Source organism: Tetrahymena thermophila (assembly GCF_000189635.1).
Source record: "Tetrahymena thermophila SB210 genomic scaffold scf_8254484, whole genome shotgun sequence".
Lineage (NCBI taxonomy): Eukaryota > Ciliophora > Oligohymenophorea > Hymenostomatida > Tetrahymenidae > Tetrahymena > Tetrahymena thermophila.
The window spans coordinates 1-19,532 of record NW_002476259.1 but is presented as its reverse complement, the minus strand read 5'-3'; the positions used below and the strand labels follow the sequence as shown (position 1 = coordinate 19,532).

General features: G+C 19.9%; 4 protein-coding genes across 4 annotated transcripts in view; 2 read left to right on the top strand and 2 right to left on the bottom strand. All coding sequences in view use genetic code 6, as the record gives it.

The window, feature by feature from the left end:
* The window catches only part of TTHERM_001115250 (hypothetical protein), a gene marked incomplete at both ends in the record, with an annotated part of 5,836 nt that extends 914 nt beyond the window's left edge, over window positions 1-4,922 (top strand). The window contains 13 exons of the mRNA XM_012799288.1: window positions 250-339; window positions 582-671; window positions 931-1,020; window positions 1,752-1,838; window positions 2,103-2,189; window positions 2,439-2,528; window positions 2,783-2,872; window positions 3,134-3,223; window positions 3,473-3,562; window positions 3,817-3,906; window positions 4,169-4,258; window positions 4,518-4,601; window positions 4,829-4,922. Coding sequence (XP_012654742.1) covers window positions 250-339; window positions 582-671; window positions 931-1,020; window positions 1,752-1,838; window positions 2,103-2,189; window positions 2,439-2,528; window positions 2,783-2,872; window positions 3,134-3,223; window positions 3,473-3,562; window positions 3,817-3,906; window positions 4,169-4,258; window positions 4,518-4,601; window positions 4,829-4,922 — 1,162 coding nt within the window. The remainder of the gene's footprint in view (window positions 1-249; window positions 340-581; window positions 672-930; window positions 1,021-1,751; window positions 1,839-2,102; window positions 2,190-2,438; window positions 2,529-2,782; window positions 2,873-3,133; window positions 3,224-3,472; window positions 3,563-3,816; window positions 3,907-4,168; window positions 4,259-4,517; window positions 4,602-4,828) is intronic.
* A 1,463-nt stretch (window positions 4,923-6,385) lies between these two features.
* On the bottom strand, window positions 6,386-15,822 carry TTHERM_01115240 (hypothetical protein; the record flags this gene model as incomplete). Its single annotated transcript, XM_001022474.3, has 22 exons — window positions 6,386-6,515; window positions 6,673-6,762; window positions 7,049-7,138; window positions 8,654-8,743; window positions 8,926-9,015; window positions 9,203-9,292; window positions 9,556-9,645; window positions 9,765-9,854; window positions 10,013-10,099; window positions 10,329-10,418; window positions 10,814-10,903; window positions 11,100-11,189; window positions 11,379-11,468; window positions 12,915-13,004; window positions 13,257-13,346; window positions 13,598-13,687; window positions 13,915-14,004; window positions 14,268-14,357; window positions 14,612-14,701; window positions 14,926-15,015; window positions 15,212-15,301; window positions 15,557-15,822. 22 exons carry the CDS (start codon window positions 15,820-15,822, stop codon window positions 6,386-6,388), a joined length of 2,193 nt encoding a protein of 730 aa, XP_001022474.3.
* Window positions 15,823-16,251: 429 nt separating this feature from the next.
* TTHERM_001115220 (oxalate/formate antiporter protein) lies at window positions 16,252-16,999 on the bottom strand (the record flags this gene model as incomplete). Its single annotated transcript, XM_012799287.1, has 4 exons — window positions 16,252-16,372; window positions 16,627-16,716; window positions 16,854-16,903; window positions 16,961-16,999. 4 exons carry the CDS (start codon window positions 16,997-16,999, stop codon window positions 16,252-16,254), a joined length of 300 nt encoding a protein of 99 aa, XP_012654741.1.
* A 1,422-nt stretch (window positions 17,000-18,421) lies between these two features.
* On the top strand, window positions 18,422-18,909 carry TTHERM_01115210 (von willebrand factor type A domain protein; the record flags this gene model as incomplete). The annotated part of the gene is made up of 1 exon (XM_001022471.2): window positions 18,422-18,909. A coding segment is annotated over one exon (488 nt), but the record flags the coding sequence as incomplete, so codon positions are not given.
* Between the last annotated feature and the right edge of the window lie 623 nt (window positions 18,910-19,532).

Genomic DNA, 19,532 nt, shown 5'->3' with positions numbered 1-19,532 from the left:
ATGGGTCCCTGGCTGTGACCCCCCCCCCCCCCTCATAATAACTAATTTAAAACAATAGAGCTATTTTTTTTTTCTTTTTATTGTGCTTGTTTGCTCTTTTTCTTCTTTATTTGCTAATTTAACCCATCATTTTATTCTCAACTTTTGCTTTTATTATTAATTAATTAATCTTATTATTTCATTTTATTTCTTCATTTTTTCTTCTAATTAACTATTTAATTATATATTTTTTCTTCAATACTTAAAAAGTGACAATTAAATTGGTGATGAAGGTGCATCAGGCTTAGGTTCTGGTTTATCAAATTGCATTAATCTCTCAAATTTGGCACTTGACCTTGGGTAAAAACAGTTTATTTGTTTTGGATTGTGATATTTTTAATTATAATAACTATTTTAAAACAATAGAGCTATTTTTTCTTTTTATTGTGCTTGCTTGCTTTTTTTCTTCTTTATTTGCTAATTTAACTCATCATTTTATTTTCAAATTTTGCTTTTATTATTAATTAATTAATCTTATTATTTCATATTTTTTCCTCTAATTAACTATTTAATGATATATTTTTTCTTCAATATTTAAAAAGTTCAAATTAAATTGGTGATGAAGGTGCATCAGGCTTAGGTTCTGGTTTATAAAATTGCATTAATCTCTCAAATTTGGTACTTGATCTTGGGTAAAAACAATTTATTTGTTTTGGATTGTGATATTTTTAATTATAAAAACTTATTTAAAACAATACAATTATTTTTTCTTTTTCGTTTTATTGTGATTGCTTGCTTATTTTCTTCTTTATTTCTTAATTTAACTCATAATTTTATTTTCAAGTTTTGCTTTTATTATTAATTAATAAATCTTATTATTTCATATTTTTTCTTCATTTTTTCTTCTAATTTACTATTTAATTTTATATTTTTTCTTCGATGTTTAAAAAGTGACAATTAAATTGGTGACGAAGGTGCATCAGGCTTAGGTTCTGCTTTAGCAAATTGCAATAATCTCTCAAATTTGACACTTCGTCTGAAGTAAAAATAATTTTTTGTTTTTGGATTACGATATTTTTGATAATAAAAGCTAATTAAAAACAATAAAAGCTCTTTTTTCTTTTACTTTTTATAGTGCTTACTTACTTTTTTGTTCTTCTTTCTTTGTTAATTTAAAAAATTATTTTATTTTCAACTTTTTACTTTTAATTAATCTTTTTATTTCATATTTTTTCTTCATTTTTCCTTCTAATAAACTACCGTAATCTCTAGTTACCTCGTTCCTCGGATTTCGGATATTTCCGAATCACACCTTTTAAAACCATAACTTAATTTGTCAACTCCCTCTCGGAATTCGGTTGGATGGTTTTAAAGAGAGATTACGGTATTTAATTATTTATTTTTACTTCAAAATTTAAAAAGTAGCAATGAAATTGGTGCAATAGGCGCATCAGGCCTAGGTTCTGCTTTAGCAAAATGCTTTAATCTCTCAAATTTGACACTTCATCTTCGGTAGAATCAGTTTATTTGTTTTAGATTGTGACATTTTTAATTATAAAAGATAATTTAAAACAATAAAGCTCTTTTTTATTTTTTTATTTTTATTGTGCTTGCTTTTTTTTATTCTTTGTTTGTTAATTTAACTGATCATTTTATTTTCAACTTTTTGCTTTTATTATTAATAATTAATCTTATTATTTCATATTTTTTTTCATTTTTCCTTAAAATTAACTATTTAATAATATATTTTTTCTTCTATATTTAAAAATTAGCAATTAAATTTGTGAATTGGTTGCATCAGGCTTAGGTTCTGGTTTAGCAAGTTGTATTAATCTCTCAAATTTGACACTTGACCTTAGGTAAATACATTTTTTGTTTTTGGATTGTGAAATTTTTTATTATAAAAGCTAATTTAAAACAATAAAGCTCTTTTTTTCTTTTTATTTTTATTTTGTTTGTTTGCTTGCTTATTTTTATTCTTTCTTTGTTAATCTAACTGATAATTTTATTTTCAATTTTTACTTTTATTATTAATTAATTAATCTTATTATTTCATATATTTTCTTTATTTTTCCTTCTAATTAACTATTTAATTATATAATTTTTCATCAATATTTAAAAAGTAGCAATGAAATTGGTGCAATGGGTGCATCAGGCCTAGGTTCTTTAGCAAATTGCATTAAACTCTCAAATTTGACTCTTAATCTTTGGTAGAAGCAGTTTATTTATTTTGGATTGTGATATTTTTAATTATAAAATCTAATTTAAAACAATAAATCTCTTTTTTCTTTTGCTTGCTTGCCTTTTTCTTCTTCTTTCTTTGTTAATTTAACTGATAATTTTATTTTCAAATTTTTCATTTATTATTAATTAATTAATCTTATTATTTCATTTTTTTTTTTCATTTATTCCTTCTAATTAACTATTTTATTTTATTTTTTTCTTCAATATTTAAAAAGTGAAAGTTAAATTGGTTCAATGGGAGCATTAGGCTTAGGTTCTGCCTTAGCAAATTGCATTAATCTCTCAAATTTGACACTTAATCTTGAGTAAAGCAGTTCATTTGTTTTAGATTGCGACATTTTTAATTATAAAAACTAATTTAAAACAATAGAGATATTTTTTCTTTTTCTTTTTATTGTGCTTTTTTTCTTCTTCTTTATTTGTTTGTTTAACTCATCATTTAATTTTCAACTTTTGCTTTTAATATTAATTAATTAATCTTATTATTTCATATTTTTTCTTCATTTTTTCCTTCTAATTAACTATTTAATTATATATTATTTGTTCAATATTTAAAAAGTAGCAATGAAATTGGTGATGAAGGTGCATCAGGCTTAAGTTCTGGTTTAGTAAATTGCATTAATCTCTCAAATTTGACACTTTATCTTAGGTAAAAGCAGTTTATTTGTTTTGGATTGTGATATTTTTAATTATAAAAGCTAATTTAAAACAATAAAAGCTCTTTTTTCTATTTCTTTTTATTGAACTTCATTATTTTTTTTCTTATATATTTGTTAATTTAACTCATCATTTTATTTTCAAATTTTGCTTTTATTATTAATTAATCTTATTTATTATTTCATATTTTTTCTTCATTTTTTCCTAGTAATTAACTTTTTAATTGTATATTTTTTCTTCTATATTTAAAAAGGTGCAATTAAATTGGTAACTAAGGTGCATCAAGCTTAGGTACTGCTTTAGCAAATTGCATTAATCTCTCAAACTTGACACTTTATTTTAAGTAAAAACATTTTTTTGTTTTTTTATTTGTGATATTTTTAATTATAAAAACTAATTAAAAACAATAAAGCTCTTTTTTCTTTTTATTTTTATTGTACTTGCTTGCTTTTTTTTTTCCTCTTTGTTTGTTAATTTAACTCATCATTTTTATTTTCAACTTTTGCTTTTATTATTAATTAATCTTATTATTTCATTTTTTTTCTTCTAATTTACTATTTAATTATTTATTTATTCTTCAATATTTAAAAAGTGAAAATTAAATTGGCGGAAAGGGTGCATCAGGATTAGGTTCTGGTTTAGCAAATTGCATTAATCTCTCAAATTTGACACTTGATCTTAGGTAAAGCAATTTATTTATTTTGGATTGTGATATTTTTAATTATAAAAACTAATTAAAAACAATAAAGCTCTTTTTTCTTTTTCTTTTTATTGTGCTTTTTTTCTTCTTCTTTATTTGTTTGTTTAACTCATCATTTAATTTTCAACTTATGCTTTTAATATTAATTAATTAATCTTATTATTTCATATTATTTCTTCATTTTTTCCTTCTAATTAACTATTTAATTATATATTATTTGTTCAATATTTAAAAAGTAGCAATGAAATTGGTGATGAAGGTGCATCAGGCTTAAGTTCTGGTTTAGTAAATTGCATTAATCTCTCAAATTTGACACTTTATCTTAGGTAAAAGCAGTTTATTTGTTTTGGATTGTGATATTTTTAATTATAAAAGCTAATTTAAAACAATAAAAGCTCTTTTTTCTATTTCTTTTTATTGAACTTCATTATTTTTTTTCTTATATATTTGTTAATTTAACTCATTATTTTATTTTCAAATTTTGCTTTTAATTATTAATTAATAAATCTTATTATTTAATATTTTTTCTTCATTTTTTCCTTCTAATTAACTATTTAATGATATATTTTTTCTTCAATATTTAAAAAGTTACAATTATATTCGTACAATTGGTGCATCAGGCTTAGGTTCTGGTATATCAAATTGCATTAATCTCTCAAATTTGGTACTTAATCTTTAGTAAAAATAATTGATTTATAATGGATTGTGATATTTTTAATTATAAAAACTAATTTAAAACAATAAAGCTCTTTTTTCTTCTTCTTTTTATTGTGCTTTCTTGCTTTTATTTCTTCTTTCTTTGTTAATTGAAATCATCATTTTATTTTCAACTTTTGCTTTTATTATTAATAATTAATTTTATTATTTCATATTTTTTCTTCATTTTTTTTTCTAATTAACTAATTAATTATATATTTTTTCTACAATATTTAAAAAGTAGTAATGAAATTTTTGAAGCATCATGCATAGTTTCTGCTTTGGCAAATTTCATTAATCTCTAAAATTTGACACTTGATCTGTAGTAAAAACAGTTTATTTATTTTGGATTGTGAAATTTTTAACTATAAAAATGAATATTAAACAAAAAAGCTCCTTGTATTTATTTGATAGCTTTTATTTGATTTATTTTTTTATCTTTTTTATTCCACTAATGCTATTTTATTTATTAATTTAAGTAATAATTTTTTTAATTTAAAAGTTTATTTTATTGAATATTTATTTTAAATTTACATAAATCTATTATAAAAGTAATAACTACATTTTTGAATCAGAAACATAGTAATATAAGAACAAATGTCTTAAATAAAAAAGATTAGTTGTCTTTAAAAATAGATTCTAATGATAAAAAAGTGGCTAAAAATGATGAATAAATATTAAAAATTTGAATAATTGAATATTAGATGTTTTATTTTTTAATATTTTGAAAAAGTTTTTTAACCTAAAATACAGATAGAAGATAGATAGATTGATTGATAGATTTTATTATTTTTTATATTTATAAATATCATATTTTTGTATTTTAATAAATAGCTTGTAAATAATAAAAAAATATCAAATTATTTGAAATATCATTTTTTTAATAATGATGATTTATTTGCTTTTATTTTAGGTTTATAAATTGAAAATAAAATAACCACAATAATTTAATAATAATAAAAATAAAATTTTTAATAAAAAATTGATAAATCAAATATCTTTAAATTGCTTTCTATTTTAAATAAAAAAATGAATGATAATTAATAAATTGTTAAAATAAATCTATTTAAATTAGCTAAAATTATTTTTTAATATCACAAAATGCTAAAGGGTTTGTTTGCTTTATTATGAAAATAATAAAATAGTATATATGTATTTATTTATTTTTGAAGATAAATTCAAGAAGCAATACTTACTTACTGTTTGTTATGTAAAGTAGAATACATTATTTAAATCTTAAAAACGTTATTTTTACATAATAAACAAACTAATTTGCTTTTCAAATTTTTTAAAGAAGCAAACTAGCTAGCTTTCTATGAATTAAGTCTAAATAATTATTCAATTCATTATAGAAACAATTTTTTCTTAACTAATCTGGTCATTTTAATAGCGGTCTATCTTAATTTTAGTAATTATGGCATTTATAATAGATTGCCCCTTTTAAATTATTTTAATTTATGAAATAATAAATTAATTAAATTTAATAAAAATACATACATACTTAACATTAGAAAAATAAATAAATAAACAAATAAATTTACTTACAAATCAAATAATTACAAAAAATAAATAAATGAATAATTTTATTCTCTAAAAAGGAGTTGCTACTAAAAACTTGAATAATTTTACCAAAAATAGAGTTCAAAATTCAAAATGGTATTTGATTTTTTTAAGCCTTAAAATAAATTTAAAGCTCCCTAATTTCCAATTTGATTGTTTCTTAAATAAAATTAGTTAAAATTAAAAATTACAAAATAAAGCTGATAGAATAAAAAAGGTTAATCAAGAAAATAATTATATTGTCTTTTAAAAAGAGAGAAATTAATTATGAATAATTTCTATTTTTTTAAAAATTGGCTAACCTAAATAATGCTAAATAAAAAACTATTTTTACTAAAGAGAAAGTATTAAACTTAATAGTTTTGCACACTTTGCTAAATTTTAGCCCAAATCTGATACACCATGCTCACCTAAAGAATTATTTCTTTTTATTATTTATAAATTTATTCAAATATTTTCTGTGAAAAAATTTATTTTAACTTTTAATAAATGAAAATTGAAAACATAATTATTTTAAAATAAAACTTGAATTTTTTATTTAAAAATTATTCAATTAATAGAGTTAAAATCAATAAAAAAACATTTATACGAAAGGCTCAAATCTAAATATGAAAGAGAAGGATATTTAGCTAAAGAAGAACTTAAATCAGATACACCATGTTAAACCATTTTATTACAACTTTTAAATATTTAATTAGTTAAAAAATAAGATAAAAATATATCAGGAGAAAATAAATCATAGATAGAGATAATATAAAATTTATTTTTTGATAGCTTTTAACTCATTAGAATATATTATATTACTACAGTTTAGACAATAAATAAAATATTTTTACTAGAGACCAAGACTCAATGTTGAGAGTTTAGCACACTTAGATAAAGCAATTCCTAAGCTAGATATACCTTCTCCACTAATTTAGTTAAAGCTTTTAGATAGGATATTTTTTATAATTTTGTTAATATCAAAAATAAATAAATAAATAAATCAAAATCTGAAGTAAAAAAGGTTTGAATTGAAAATTTTGATGTATTAATAAACCAATTTTCCTTTCATTTAAAAATCTATCTTAAAATAAAAAAATCTTAAATCAAATTTTGATAAAAAAAATTTAAAATTTCAATAGAAAGCATAAAAAAGAGATATCAAGAAATGTAATAAATACATAAAACTTTATTTATCATTATCATCTTTTGATTAAAATAAGTTTTTACCTAAGATTTATTTACAAAGTTGAAAGATTCATCAATTTAACAAGAGCAGAGCCTAAACTAGATACACCTAAATTGCCAATTTAATTATATCTAAATATATTTTTAAAAACAAGTTAATTTAAACAATAATTTTTTTAATACAAAGAGTTAACTTAAATTGAAAAAAAAAAAAATTTTAAATTCAAAAGTGAATAAATTAAAAAGATATCAAAAAATCAAAATAAATTGTTTTGATTCTAGGATATTTTTTATTAATTTATATTTCAAATCATTTTAATAAATGATAATAAATTATTTTTACGAGAGCCAGAGATTTAAATTCTAGATATTAACGCATTTTTCTAGACCTAAGTTAAAGTCAATGTGGCCTTATTCACCAATTTAATTGGAGCTTTTAATTTTCAAATTTAATGTCTTAGTTAATTTTTAATTATTTGAATGAAAAAGACATGAGTTGAAAAATGAAAATTTAAAAATCTATAAAAAATATTAATTCTTAGTTAAAAAAAATATTTTTTTCTTATTTTTAATAAAAATAAACTATAAAAGTGTTAATGCAAGCTAGTAAGCAAACTATTTTACCATAGGTTGAGTGTCAAATTAGAAATATTTTTTTTAAAATTAAAAAATTCTCTTATATAAACAATATCTTAAACCTAGTTAAACTCTTTACTATATATATGTAAAGTTAGTTATTGAAATATGTCAAAAATTTTATTATAAAATTGTTATTTTAGAATAAATTTAAATAAAATACAATTAACATAAAATATTTATTCACAAAAATAAATCATTTTAAATTTTTTTTATTTATAATTTGAAAATAATTTTTGATTTTTGCAAGAAATACTCATAAAATCTAGATAGATTTCTCAACCAATTTAGAGATTTTAAGAACTTTTAGTTTAAATTCCTTAATAACTGTTACTCCAAGTAAGTTTCCTCTTTTAAAGTTAGGCAAAAAGAAAAATTATAACTTAAAAACAATCATAATTTACTGAAAAAAAGTTAAATTTAGAAATTATAAATTTATTTTTACTTAAATTTAAGTTTCAAAATGTTGAGATTAGTACATTTATCAACAATAGTATTTAAAACTTATTAGTTCTTAATTAAACTATCCCTATAAATATTTTAATAATATTTTGTTATCAAATTTAAAAAATAAAGAAAAATTGAATGAATATAATAATATAAATTAAAATACCTATTATTTAATAGATATATATTAAAACCAAACAAACTAAACAAATAAATTATAAAATAAATTTGTTTGCTTTGTTTTTAATTCATTTGATAAAAGTAAATAAATAAATAAGTAAATAAATAAATAAATAAATAAGTAAACGAATATTTACTCAAGCTAAATTTCCAAGTTTTTGAGATTAGCAAGCTTTGCTAAAGAGCAACTTAAGCTTAATAAACTCTACTCTCCAACTTTATTGTAACTTTTTAGAATTAATTTCAATCTTAAAAATATTAAGAAATAAAGAAAAAAATATTTAAATTTAAAACTTATTCAAACATAAAAAATATATTTATTTTTTTTAATGAAAGCTCACAAATTAAAATAAAATAAAATTAAATAAATTAATAATTTTTTACTTTAGGTTGATATTCAAACTTTAGAGATTAGTGCATTTAGCTAAATTAGTACACAGACTTTTTGAACCTTCATTACCAATTTAATTGGAACTTGAAATATTTTTAAATATAAATTTATGTTTTAATATTTAAAAAACGAGTAAATAAATATAAAAAATATGATTGAATAAAAAAGCATTCAATTAGATGAGCAAAATAAGTAATTTTTGTTTTAAACTAATTAAACTATTTCCTTAAAAATAAATAAACAGGCAAACCATTTTTATTTTTACCTAAGTTAAAGCACGAGTTTGGAGAGATTCGTGCAGTTAATAAAAGAATTACTCAAAGCTAATGCGCCCTTATTAGTAATTTTATTGCTACTATTATTAATTAAATTAAATTAGGCTTAAGTTAATCAATGAAATATTTGAAAAAAAAAGTATAGAAATATAAATGCATTTCAAAATCAAATAAAAAGCACAGGCATAACATATCTTTGAGTGACTAAATCATTAATTTTAATTAAATAGAAATGCATATAAATAGAAAAAAAAAATTTTTTTTTACTTTAGCTTAATTCTTAAATTTCTGAGATTACTGCACTTTGCTAAGGCAGAACTCAAAGATTATGCACCTATTGGTCCAATTCTATTCCATCTTTTAATTAATAAACATATTAAGAAATAAAATTTATTTAGAAGGTATGATGATGCAATTTAAAATAAGTTAACCAAAAATATAAGGCATTCAAAAGTAAATTTTTCAAGAAAAAATATTTATTAAAATATCAATAAAAAAATTTTTAAACCTCAAATTTAAAAAAATCAAAGATCTTAAATTCATTTTATATTTAAAAAAGTAAATAAAAATATTTATGATATTTTTATATTTCATAATTCAAATAAATAATCTATTTTTACTCTAGTAAAAGTTCCAAACTTGAGAGATTTGTGCATTTTTCTAAGCCTGTACCTAAGCTTTGAGCAACTTCATCTTCAATATTGCAAAGGCTTTAAGCATATAGAAAAATTATACATAAATAAATAAATCAATAAAATATTTCATTTTATTGAAAGTTAAAAAAAAATTTAGAAAAATTAGGAAATAACTTGATTAAGTATTTTTTTACTCAAAAATGATGACGAGAGTAGAGAGACTAGGGCTATTTGCTAAACCAGAAACCAAATATTTAGCACAATATTTTTCGATTTAACCTTCTCTTTTAATATCAATTAAATATTTTAATTTAATTACTAAAAATTCTTAAAATCAAAAAATTTCAACAGAAATTCTTCACATTGTTTAAATCAAAAAATAATAAATTTATAAATACAATAAATTAATTAATTAAATAAGTAAGTAAAAAATATTTATTACTTTAAAAACTAGAGACTTAAACGAAATAGATTAGTACACTTTGCTAATTCAGCTCCTAGAATTTACGCGCTTTTGTCACTTAAACCACTAAAAATTAAAAATTACGTATAATTAATTTTAGTTAAGCATTGAGTGGTGTGTATCATTAAATAGCAAAATAAATTAAAGAATAAATATGAAAAAATTAATTTAAAAGTAATATTAATGTTAAAATAAACAAATGAATAATTAAAAAATCGTTTTAGTTCTTTCTTTTTAATCTGTTAAAATTTAAATAAGATATTAACATATTCATGTCTTAAAAAATTATTTTTACTTAAGTTAAAGTTACAAATTCGAAAGACTAATGCAATTTTTAAATCCTGAGGCCAAATTTGATATACCTAAATCCCCAATTTCTTTTTACCTTTAAATAAGTTAAATAAATTTATTACTTAAAATTGAACTAGAATAATAAGTAAATTAAAAGCAAAAACAAGTAAGTAAGTAAATTAATAAAGGCAAAGGGAAAAGAAAATTTCTTAATTTTATTTTATCACATTATCTTTTCTATTAAAAATTTTACAAATTAAATTTCTTCAATTTATGCTAAAAATATTGACTCTGAAATATATAAATATACATAGCAATGATTGCAGATATTAAAAACCAATAGAATCTGATAATCTACAAATCAAAAATCTTTAATTTTTGGGGTTTATATAATAGGGGGTGAATTAATTAATGAATGAATGAGAACTTACAGTAATCTATAAATCTAAAAATAAAAATTATTAATAAATAATAATGATCAATATTTACTTCATTTAAAATGTCAAGTTTTACAATTTATCACATCTTCCTAAAGCATAGCTTATATCTGTTGCACCCTATTCAGTTATTTGATTTTCACTTTTAATTAATTGAAAGTTTTTTATTATTAATAAGGAAAAATATTAATTTTTAGATCCTAAATATTAATTACTTAGTTAAGCATCATTAAAGAAATAAATAAATTAAAAATTATTCAAAAAAGTAAAACAATAAAATTAAATTGATTAAAATTAACTTTTAAGAAATATTAAATTAATTATTTGATTATTTTTACTTTAATAAGAGTTACAAAGTAGAGAGATTAGAACACTCTGCTAAAGCATTGCCTAATTACTTAGCACCCTAATCGCCAATTTAATTATTTCTATATTAAAGTATAAAATTTATTTTAACAAAATAAGAAACTTATTCTCATTATTTATTTTAAATAATTTATTTGGAATATTTAAAATATGTTCATTCAAAAATATTAAAATTAAAATTTATTTGTTTTTAATTAGGATTTATTGTTAAAATAAAAATAAAAAAAGGTAAAGTAAATTATTATTGTTACCTCAAGAAAAGAGTCAAATTTGAAAGATTAAGGCAATTTGCTAAAACAGAGGTAAGAGCAGTGACTTCTTAATCTGTCATTTTGTTTGAGCTATTCATTATCATTTTATATTTTTTTTAGAAAATATCAAAAAAAATAAGTAATTAAAAAATATTCTTTTAAATTCAATTAAATAAATATTTTTTAAATAATTTATTAAAATAATTAATTTAAAAGGCGTTTGTTTCTGTTCAAATAAAATTTAAAATAATAAATTAACTTACAAGAGATACATTTCCAAAGTTTTAAGATTGATGCAGTTTACTAATGAACAACCTAAATTTACAGCAAACTAATCAAAATTATCAAGTTAACTTTTTAATTAATTTGAATAAATATTTTTAAAAGAAAGTGAAAGGATCAAAAAAAAGATGATAAAAATTATACTTTTGAAGAAAATCATTCTTAAAAATAAATGAAATTAATACACTAGCAAATACAAAAAACAAAAAAATTTATATTAAAAAAAAATTAGTTAACTTTAAATTAATTAACAAGGATTGGAGTTCAGTGCATTTTGCAATAGCAGAACTTAATTCTAATGCTTCCTTTAAGCTAATGTTAACCCAACTTATTACATGAATAAAAAAATATTTAATTAGATTAAAATTTATAGGAAAATAAACAGAGGATAAATAAATAATGTATAATTGAAACAAAAATAATATTTTAACAAAATCATTTCTATTAGTAAAATTATTTATTAAATATTTTTTAGTTTTGAATTTAAATTAATAAAATTAATGCATTAATTAATTAATAAATAAATCTAATAAATATTTTACTTTTGATCAAATTAAACATAGGTATGAGATTTTAGAGAAGAGTTTACAAACTTTTATAATAAAATATTTCAATATTAGCAACTATTAAGTTTAAAATCAATTACTTATTATATATCTCCTTAACAATTATTATATTTTATTATTGTTTTTTTTTACGAGAACATTTTTTTATATAACTTAAAGTCTAAGATATTTTTTAATTAATTAATTAATTTTAATTCTTATCAAATATTTTTAAAGACTAACTATTATATATATCAATATTAGGTGGCAAGATTAAATATTTTTCAAAATAACACGTTTTTAATACAACTTTTTTAAAATATATTTTAGGTAAAAAACATTTTTTCAAAATATTAAAAAATAAAACATTTAATATTCAATTATTTAAATATTTAATATTTATTCATCCTTTTTTTCCACTTATTTATCATCGCGTATCTTTTTTAAAGACAACTAATCTTTTTGATTTAAGACACTTGTTTATTAATCTTTATGATTTATCCATCTAGTAAAAACTTTTATAATAAATTTGTGTAAATTTGAATTAAATTAAAAATTATTTTTTAAATTAATAAAAAAATAATATTAGTCAAATAAAAAAGATAATAATAAAAAATCAAATAAAAAACTAACAAATAAATTCTTTTTGTTTTATATTTATTTTAATAGTAAAAAATATCTCAATCCAAAACAAATAAACTGTTTTTACTGAAGATCAAGTCTCAAACTTGAGAGATTAATGCAATTTGCTAAAGTAGAACATAATTCTAATGAACCTTTTTCACTAATTTGATTGTGACTTTTTAAATATGAAGAAAAAATATATAATTAAATAGCTAATTAGAAGGAAAAAATGAAAGAATAATATAAAATAATAAGATTAATTAATAATAAAAGCAAAATTTGAAAATTAAATGATGAGTTAAATTAACAAAGTAAGAATAAAAAAAAGTAAGTACAATAAAAAGAAAAAGAAAAAAGAGCTTTATTGTATAAAATTAGTTTTAATAATTAAAAATATCACAACCCAAAATAAATAAACTGTTTTTACCGAAAATCAAGTGTCAAATTTGAGAGATTAATGCAATTTGCTAGAGCAGAACCTAAGCTTAATGCACCTTTGTTACCAATTTCATTCAAACTTTTTAAATATAGAAGAAAAAATATATCATTAAATAGTTAATTAGAAGGGAAAAAATGAAGAAAAAATATGAAAAAATAAGATTAATTAGTAATAAAAATAAAAGTTGAAAATAAAATAATGAGTTAAATTAAAAAAGAAATAACAAAAAAAAATAAGCAAGCTCAATAAAAAGAAAAAAGATATTTATTGTTTTTAATTATTTTTTTTATTAAAAATTTCACAATCCAAAACAAATAAACTGTTTTTACAAAAGGTAAAGTGCCAAATTTGTAAGATTGTTGCAATTTGCTAAAGCAGAGCTTAAGCCTGATGCACCCATTTCACTAATTTAATTGTTACTATATAATTAAAGAGTTAATTAGATGGAAAAATGATGAAAAAATATGAAATAATAAGATTAATTAATAATAAAAAAAAGCTGAAAATAAAAAGATGAGTTAATTTAACAAAGAAAAAAGAAAAAAAGAAAACACAATAAAAAGAAAAAGAAAATAGGGCTTTATTGTTTTTAATTAGTTTTTATAATTAAAAATATCACAATCCAAAACAAATAAAATGTTTTTACTTCAGAAGAAGTGTCAAATTTGAGAGATTAATGCAATTTGCTAAACCAGAGCCTAAGCCTGATGTTCCTTCATCACCAATTTAATTGTCCCTTTTTAAATATTGAAGAAATAATATAAAATTTAAGAGTTAATTAAAAGTAAAAAATGAAGAAAAAATATGAAATAATAAGATTAATTAATTAATTAATAATAAAAGCAAAAGCTGAAAATAAAATTATGAGTTAAATTAACAAAGAAACAACAACAAAAAAAGCAAATATAATAAAAAGAAAAAGAAAAAAGAGCTTTGTTGTTTTTAATTAATTTTTACAATTAAAAATATCACAATCCAAAACAAATAAACTCTTTTTACCTAAGGTCAAGTGCCAAATTTGAGAGATTAATGCAATTTGCTAAAGCAGAACCTAAGCCTGATGCTCCTTAACCACCAATTTAATTGTACCTTTTTAAATATTGAAGAAATAATATATAATTAAAAAGTTAAATAAAAAGAAAAAATGGAGAAAAAATATGAAATAATAAGATTAATTAATTAATAATAAAAGCAAAAGTTTAAAATAAAATGATGAGTGAGTTAAATTAACAAAGAAAGAAGAAAAAAAGCAAGTAAAATAAAAAGAAAAAGGAGCTTTATTGTTTTAAATAAGTTTTTATATTTAAAAATATCACAATCCAAAACAAATTAACTGTTTTTACCAAAGATTAAGTGTCAAATTTGAGAGATTAATGCAATTTGCTAAACCAAAACCTAAGCTTAATCCACTCATTGCACAAATTTAATTTCTACTATATAATTAAAGATAAATTAGAAGGAAAAAATGAAGAAAAAATATGAAATAATAAGATTGATTAATTAATAATAAAAGCTAAAATTGAAAAATATGATTATGAGTTAAATTAACAATGAAAGAACAAAAAAAAGAGAGCAGAATAAAAAAAAAGAGTTTATTGTTTTAAATTAGTTTTTATTTTTAAAATATCACAATCAAAAACAAATAAACTGTTTTTACTAAAGTTAAAGTGTCAAATTTGAGAGATAAATGCAATTTGCTAAAAAGGAACCTAAGCCTGATGCACCCTTTGCACCAATTATATTGCCACTGTTTAAATATTGAAGATAATAAGGTTAATTAATAATAAAAGTAAAAGTTTAAAATAAAATGATGAGTTAAATAAACAAAGAAAGAACAAAAAAAAAGCAAGCATAATAAAAGAAAAAGAAAAAAGATCTTTATTTTTTTTAATTAGTTTTTATAATTAAAAATATCACAATCCAAAACAAATAAACTGTTTTACCAAAGATTAAGTGTCAAATTTTAGAGATTAATGCAATTTGCTAAACCAGAAACTAAGCCTGATGTTCCTTCATCACCACTTTAATTGTCCCTTTTTAAATATTTAAGAAATAATATAAAATTAAAGCATTAATTAAAAGGAAAAAATGAAGAAAAAATATGATAAAATAATAAGATAATTAATAAGAAAAGCAAAATTTGAAACTAAAATAATATGTTAAATTAACAAAGAAAGAAGAAAAAAAAGCAAGTTTAATAAAAAGAAAAAGAAAAAAGAGCTTTATTGTTTTTAACTAGTTTTAATAATTAAAAATATCGCAATTCAAAACAAATAAACTGTTTTTACTCAAGTTAAAGTGTCAAATTTGATAGATTAATGCAATTTGCTAAACCAGAACCTAAGCATGATGCACCTTTTGCACCAATTTTAAAAGAAGGGCTAAGCGGCTCGAGTGGGCGAGTCGGAGGGTCTTAGCAGTGATATCGGGGGTTCGAATCCTATACCGCCCCCTTTATTTCGAAAAATTCCATGTAAAAATGTGAATGTTACCAGCGGTCTCCTTGGTAGGAGGGAAGGGCCAAATCTGATAGGTGGTAAAGAGGAGGCCCCATTCTGAACAGAAGATCTGGAATACAAATGGAAAGCGAGCATAATGCGTAGTCAAATCATGGAAGATTAGTAGAAATGCCATTAGGGTGTAGGTGACCCTTCCCTTCTAGTATATTACCCACAATTATATATAAATAAATTGGTATACGTATAATAATAATGTATAAGTAATTATATATAGGGCCCCTATCCCGAGTGCATGTAACCATGTGCGAGTATGTATGTATGTATGTATGTATGTATGTATGCACCAATTTTATTGTCACTTTTTAAATATTGAAGAAAAAATAAATAATTAAATAGTTAATTAAGAAGGAAAAATGAAGAAAAAATATGAAATAATAAGATTAATTAATTAATAATAAAAACAAAAGTTGAAAAGAAAAAGAAAAAGAGTTATTGTTTTTAATTAGTTTTTATAATTAAAAATATCACAATTCAAAACAAATAAACTGTTTTTACTCAAGTAAAAGTGTCAAATTTGATAGATTAATGCAATTTGCTAAACCAGAAACTAAGCCTGATGTTCCTTCATCACCAATTTCATTGCCACTTTTTAAATATTGAAGAAAAAATAAATAATTAAATAGTTAATTAGAAGGAAAAATGAAGAAAAAATATGAAATAATAAGATTAATTAATAATAAAAGCAAAAGTTGAAAATAAAATGATGAGTTCAATTAACAAAGAAAGAACAAAAAAAAAAGCAAGCATAATAAAATGAAAAAGAAAAAAGAGCTTTATTGTTTTTAATTAGTTTTTATAATTAAAAATATCACAATCCATAACAAGTAAACTATTATTACCTAAGGTCAAGTGTCAAATTTGAGAGATTAATGCAATTTGCTAAAGCAGAACCTAAGCCTGATGCACCTTCATCACCAATTATAGAATAACTAAAAAATTTTTGTTTTAATAAAATCAATGAATAATGATGGTAATTTCTAATAGAAAAATTATTTATTTAAATAAATTGAAAGTCAAATAAATATATAAAAAGTATTAATAAAAATAAAAATAATATTTAATATACTTCAGATCAATATGGAGAACCTAATGAGATAAAAGCGAAGAGTTTAAAACCTTTTTTTATTAATTTATATAAATTTGAAGGATGTTAATAAAAAAATTAATAATTACTTCTTCTAAATTTTTATATTTTTTAATCTATTGTATCATTTATTTTTTTTTCAAAAATATTGAATAGCAATTTATGGAATTTAATTAATTAAAAATGTACAAAAAGAACAAATAAAATATAATGATTAATTAATTATCAAACATTAATTTTTAAATTTGGTTTTATCAAGAGATATCAGAGAAATGTTAATTTAACATTCATTATTTAATATTTATATTTGTATTTAAAACATATAGAGTAAGTTGCCATACAAATTTACAAAAAGCGAGTTTTATATACCGTCTTTTTACATTTTATAAAATTAAAATTTTAAATATTTTTTCGAATTTTTTTCATCATAAATTTTAAATTTAAGACAGTTGATAAATATAAAAATATAAATTTAAAAGTGACAAATTTATGTTACCCAAGTGTATAATATATTATAAGTATGAAAAATAAATTTAAGTAAAATAATTATTCATTAAAGAATCAATCAATCTTTTTCCATTTTATGAAAGTAAATAATTTATTATTACATTTTATGATCAATTATAAATTTTGAACCTTTTTTTAAAGATAAATTTTGTAAACATATAAATTTAAATCATAGAAAATGTATTTTTGATAATTACATTCTAATAAATTGTTAAAAAAATATTTTCTTGATCTTTATCAATGCTGATTTTTTATTTTTAATGTGATTTATTCATCTAAAGAGCACTTCTTAATATTGTCTTCTTAAATTGAGTTAATTAAGTAATTAACAAACTAAATAATTCAATTTCAATTATAATTTTACTTTTTGAATTGAAATAATAATTAAATGTATTTAATTTTAAAATATTTTTAAGAGAAAAATATGTTTTTATTTTGAATGGCTTTGTCTACAAAATATAAATAATATCACAAAAAAATTTCTCTCTGATTAAATAATCTATTAAATAAATAAATTTTTAGTTCAAGATTATTTGTTTACAATACTTGCGAGTAGAAATAAACATATTGCATTTATAGTATCTTCTAACAAAGATTGATTTAATATCAAACTTTTAATTTTTTAGAAGAGAATTTAAGATATTTTTGAAGAATGTTTGTTGATTCTATTCTAATTTGAATTTCTCAAAAAACAGATTAGACAGGATTTAAATGCTACTTCATGTAAGTACTTTGAAATTAGAATATTAATTAATAACTCAAGTATTATTCATTCAATTAATTAAGATAAACAAATAACTATTTAAAATAAAACCCTTTTATTGAATTGTTTAATACTAAATTTCTTCATTATAAAATAAAGGAAAGAAAACAGATATCAAAATTTAAATAATAGTAAGATTTATTATTGAATTAAGAATAACATAATTAACAATTTAGAAGCAAATATGCAATTAGCAATCAAATAATTACCAAGTATTTTTCTTTTTAAAAATAAGAATTTTCTGTTTAACTTAAAGGAGGTAGTCAAGCTCTAATTAGAAATGCCAGCTTTTTCTATTAATGCAAAAGAATCTATTTAAATTTGCTTCCTTGTTGATGCTACAGGGTCAATGTAACGATATGTTGACAAAGTTAGGCAAGAAATAGAAAAGATTTGTAAAAGTATAAAATAGGTTTAGTAAACTGATTTGAAGATATATGTAAGTATGGTTGCCTATCGAGATAGAACTGATGATAAAAGCGTAGAAAAAATAGATTTTACAGATAATCTGGATCAGTTTTAACAATTTATTAAGCAATTAAATTACAAAGGAGGAGATGATTAATGTGAAGATGTTTAAATTGGCTTATAAGAGGTTATCAAACTTCAATGGAAGTAAAGTTCATTAAACCTTTTGGTGTGGATTGCAGACGCTCCCTGCCATGGTTAGGAATTTCATGACGATAATGCTAATGACCATTTTCCAGAAGATGATGGAGAAGAATTAAAAAAGTTACTTAAATAAATATGTGACCTTAATGTAGACATGTATTTTTACAAAATAAATGACTCAACTAATTAGATGATTTAAGTATTATAAAAATTAGTATTCAAGAATGATAAAAAACTGATTTAAGAAATATTCGAAGATACAAATTTTTCTAAGCACATTTTAAAAAACTATTATCATTCTTAATCAGATTCTGCGTTTGGTGAATTTTTTTAATATGTCAAACAATTAGAAAAAACTAATTAAGTATAAAAAGGCATACAAATTAAATAATAAATCAAAGATTATCAATAAAAAATAATTCTATAATAAGAGTATTTGGGCTCTAAAGACTCTTAAATATTTTAATGCCTCTAAGAAAATGACTTATTAAATACGGATGATATAGAATATAATGATGAAGCTTGCTTTATATCTTATAAGTTTTAATTGGATTAAAACAACCCAAATATTATTGAATAAGTTTCAAAAGAAAAAATATTATTGAAAGTTTCAAAGAATATCATAGGTCAAGGAGCTTTTAAGGAGACCTACTTAGCTATAAATAAAAAAAAAGGCAACCTGTACGCACTTAAAAAACTAAAAGACTCAAATTAGTTTGATTTTGATAACTTTTTAATTGAATATTTTATTTAGCTAACTGCAGAAAATATAAGAGAGA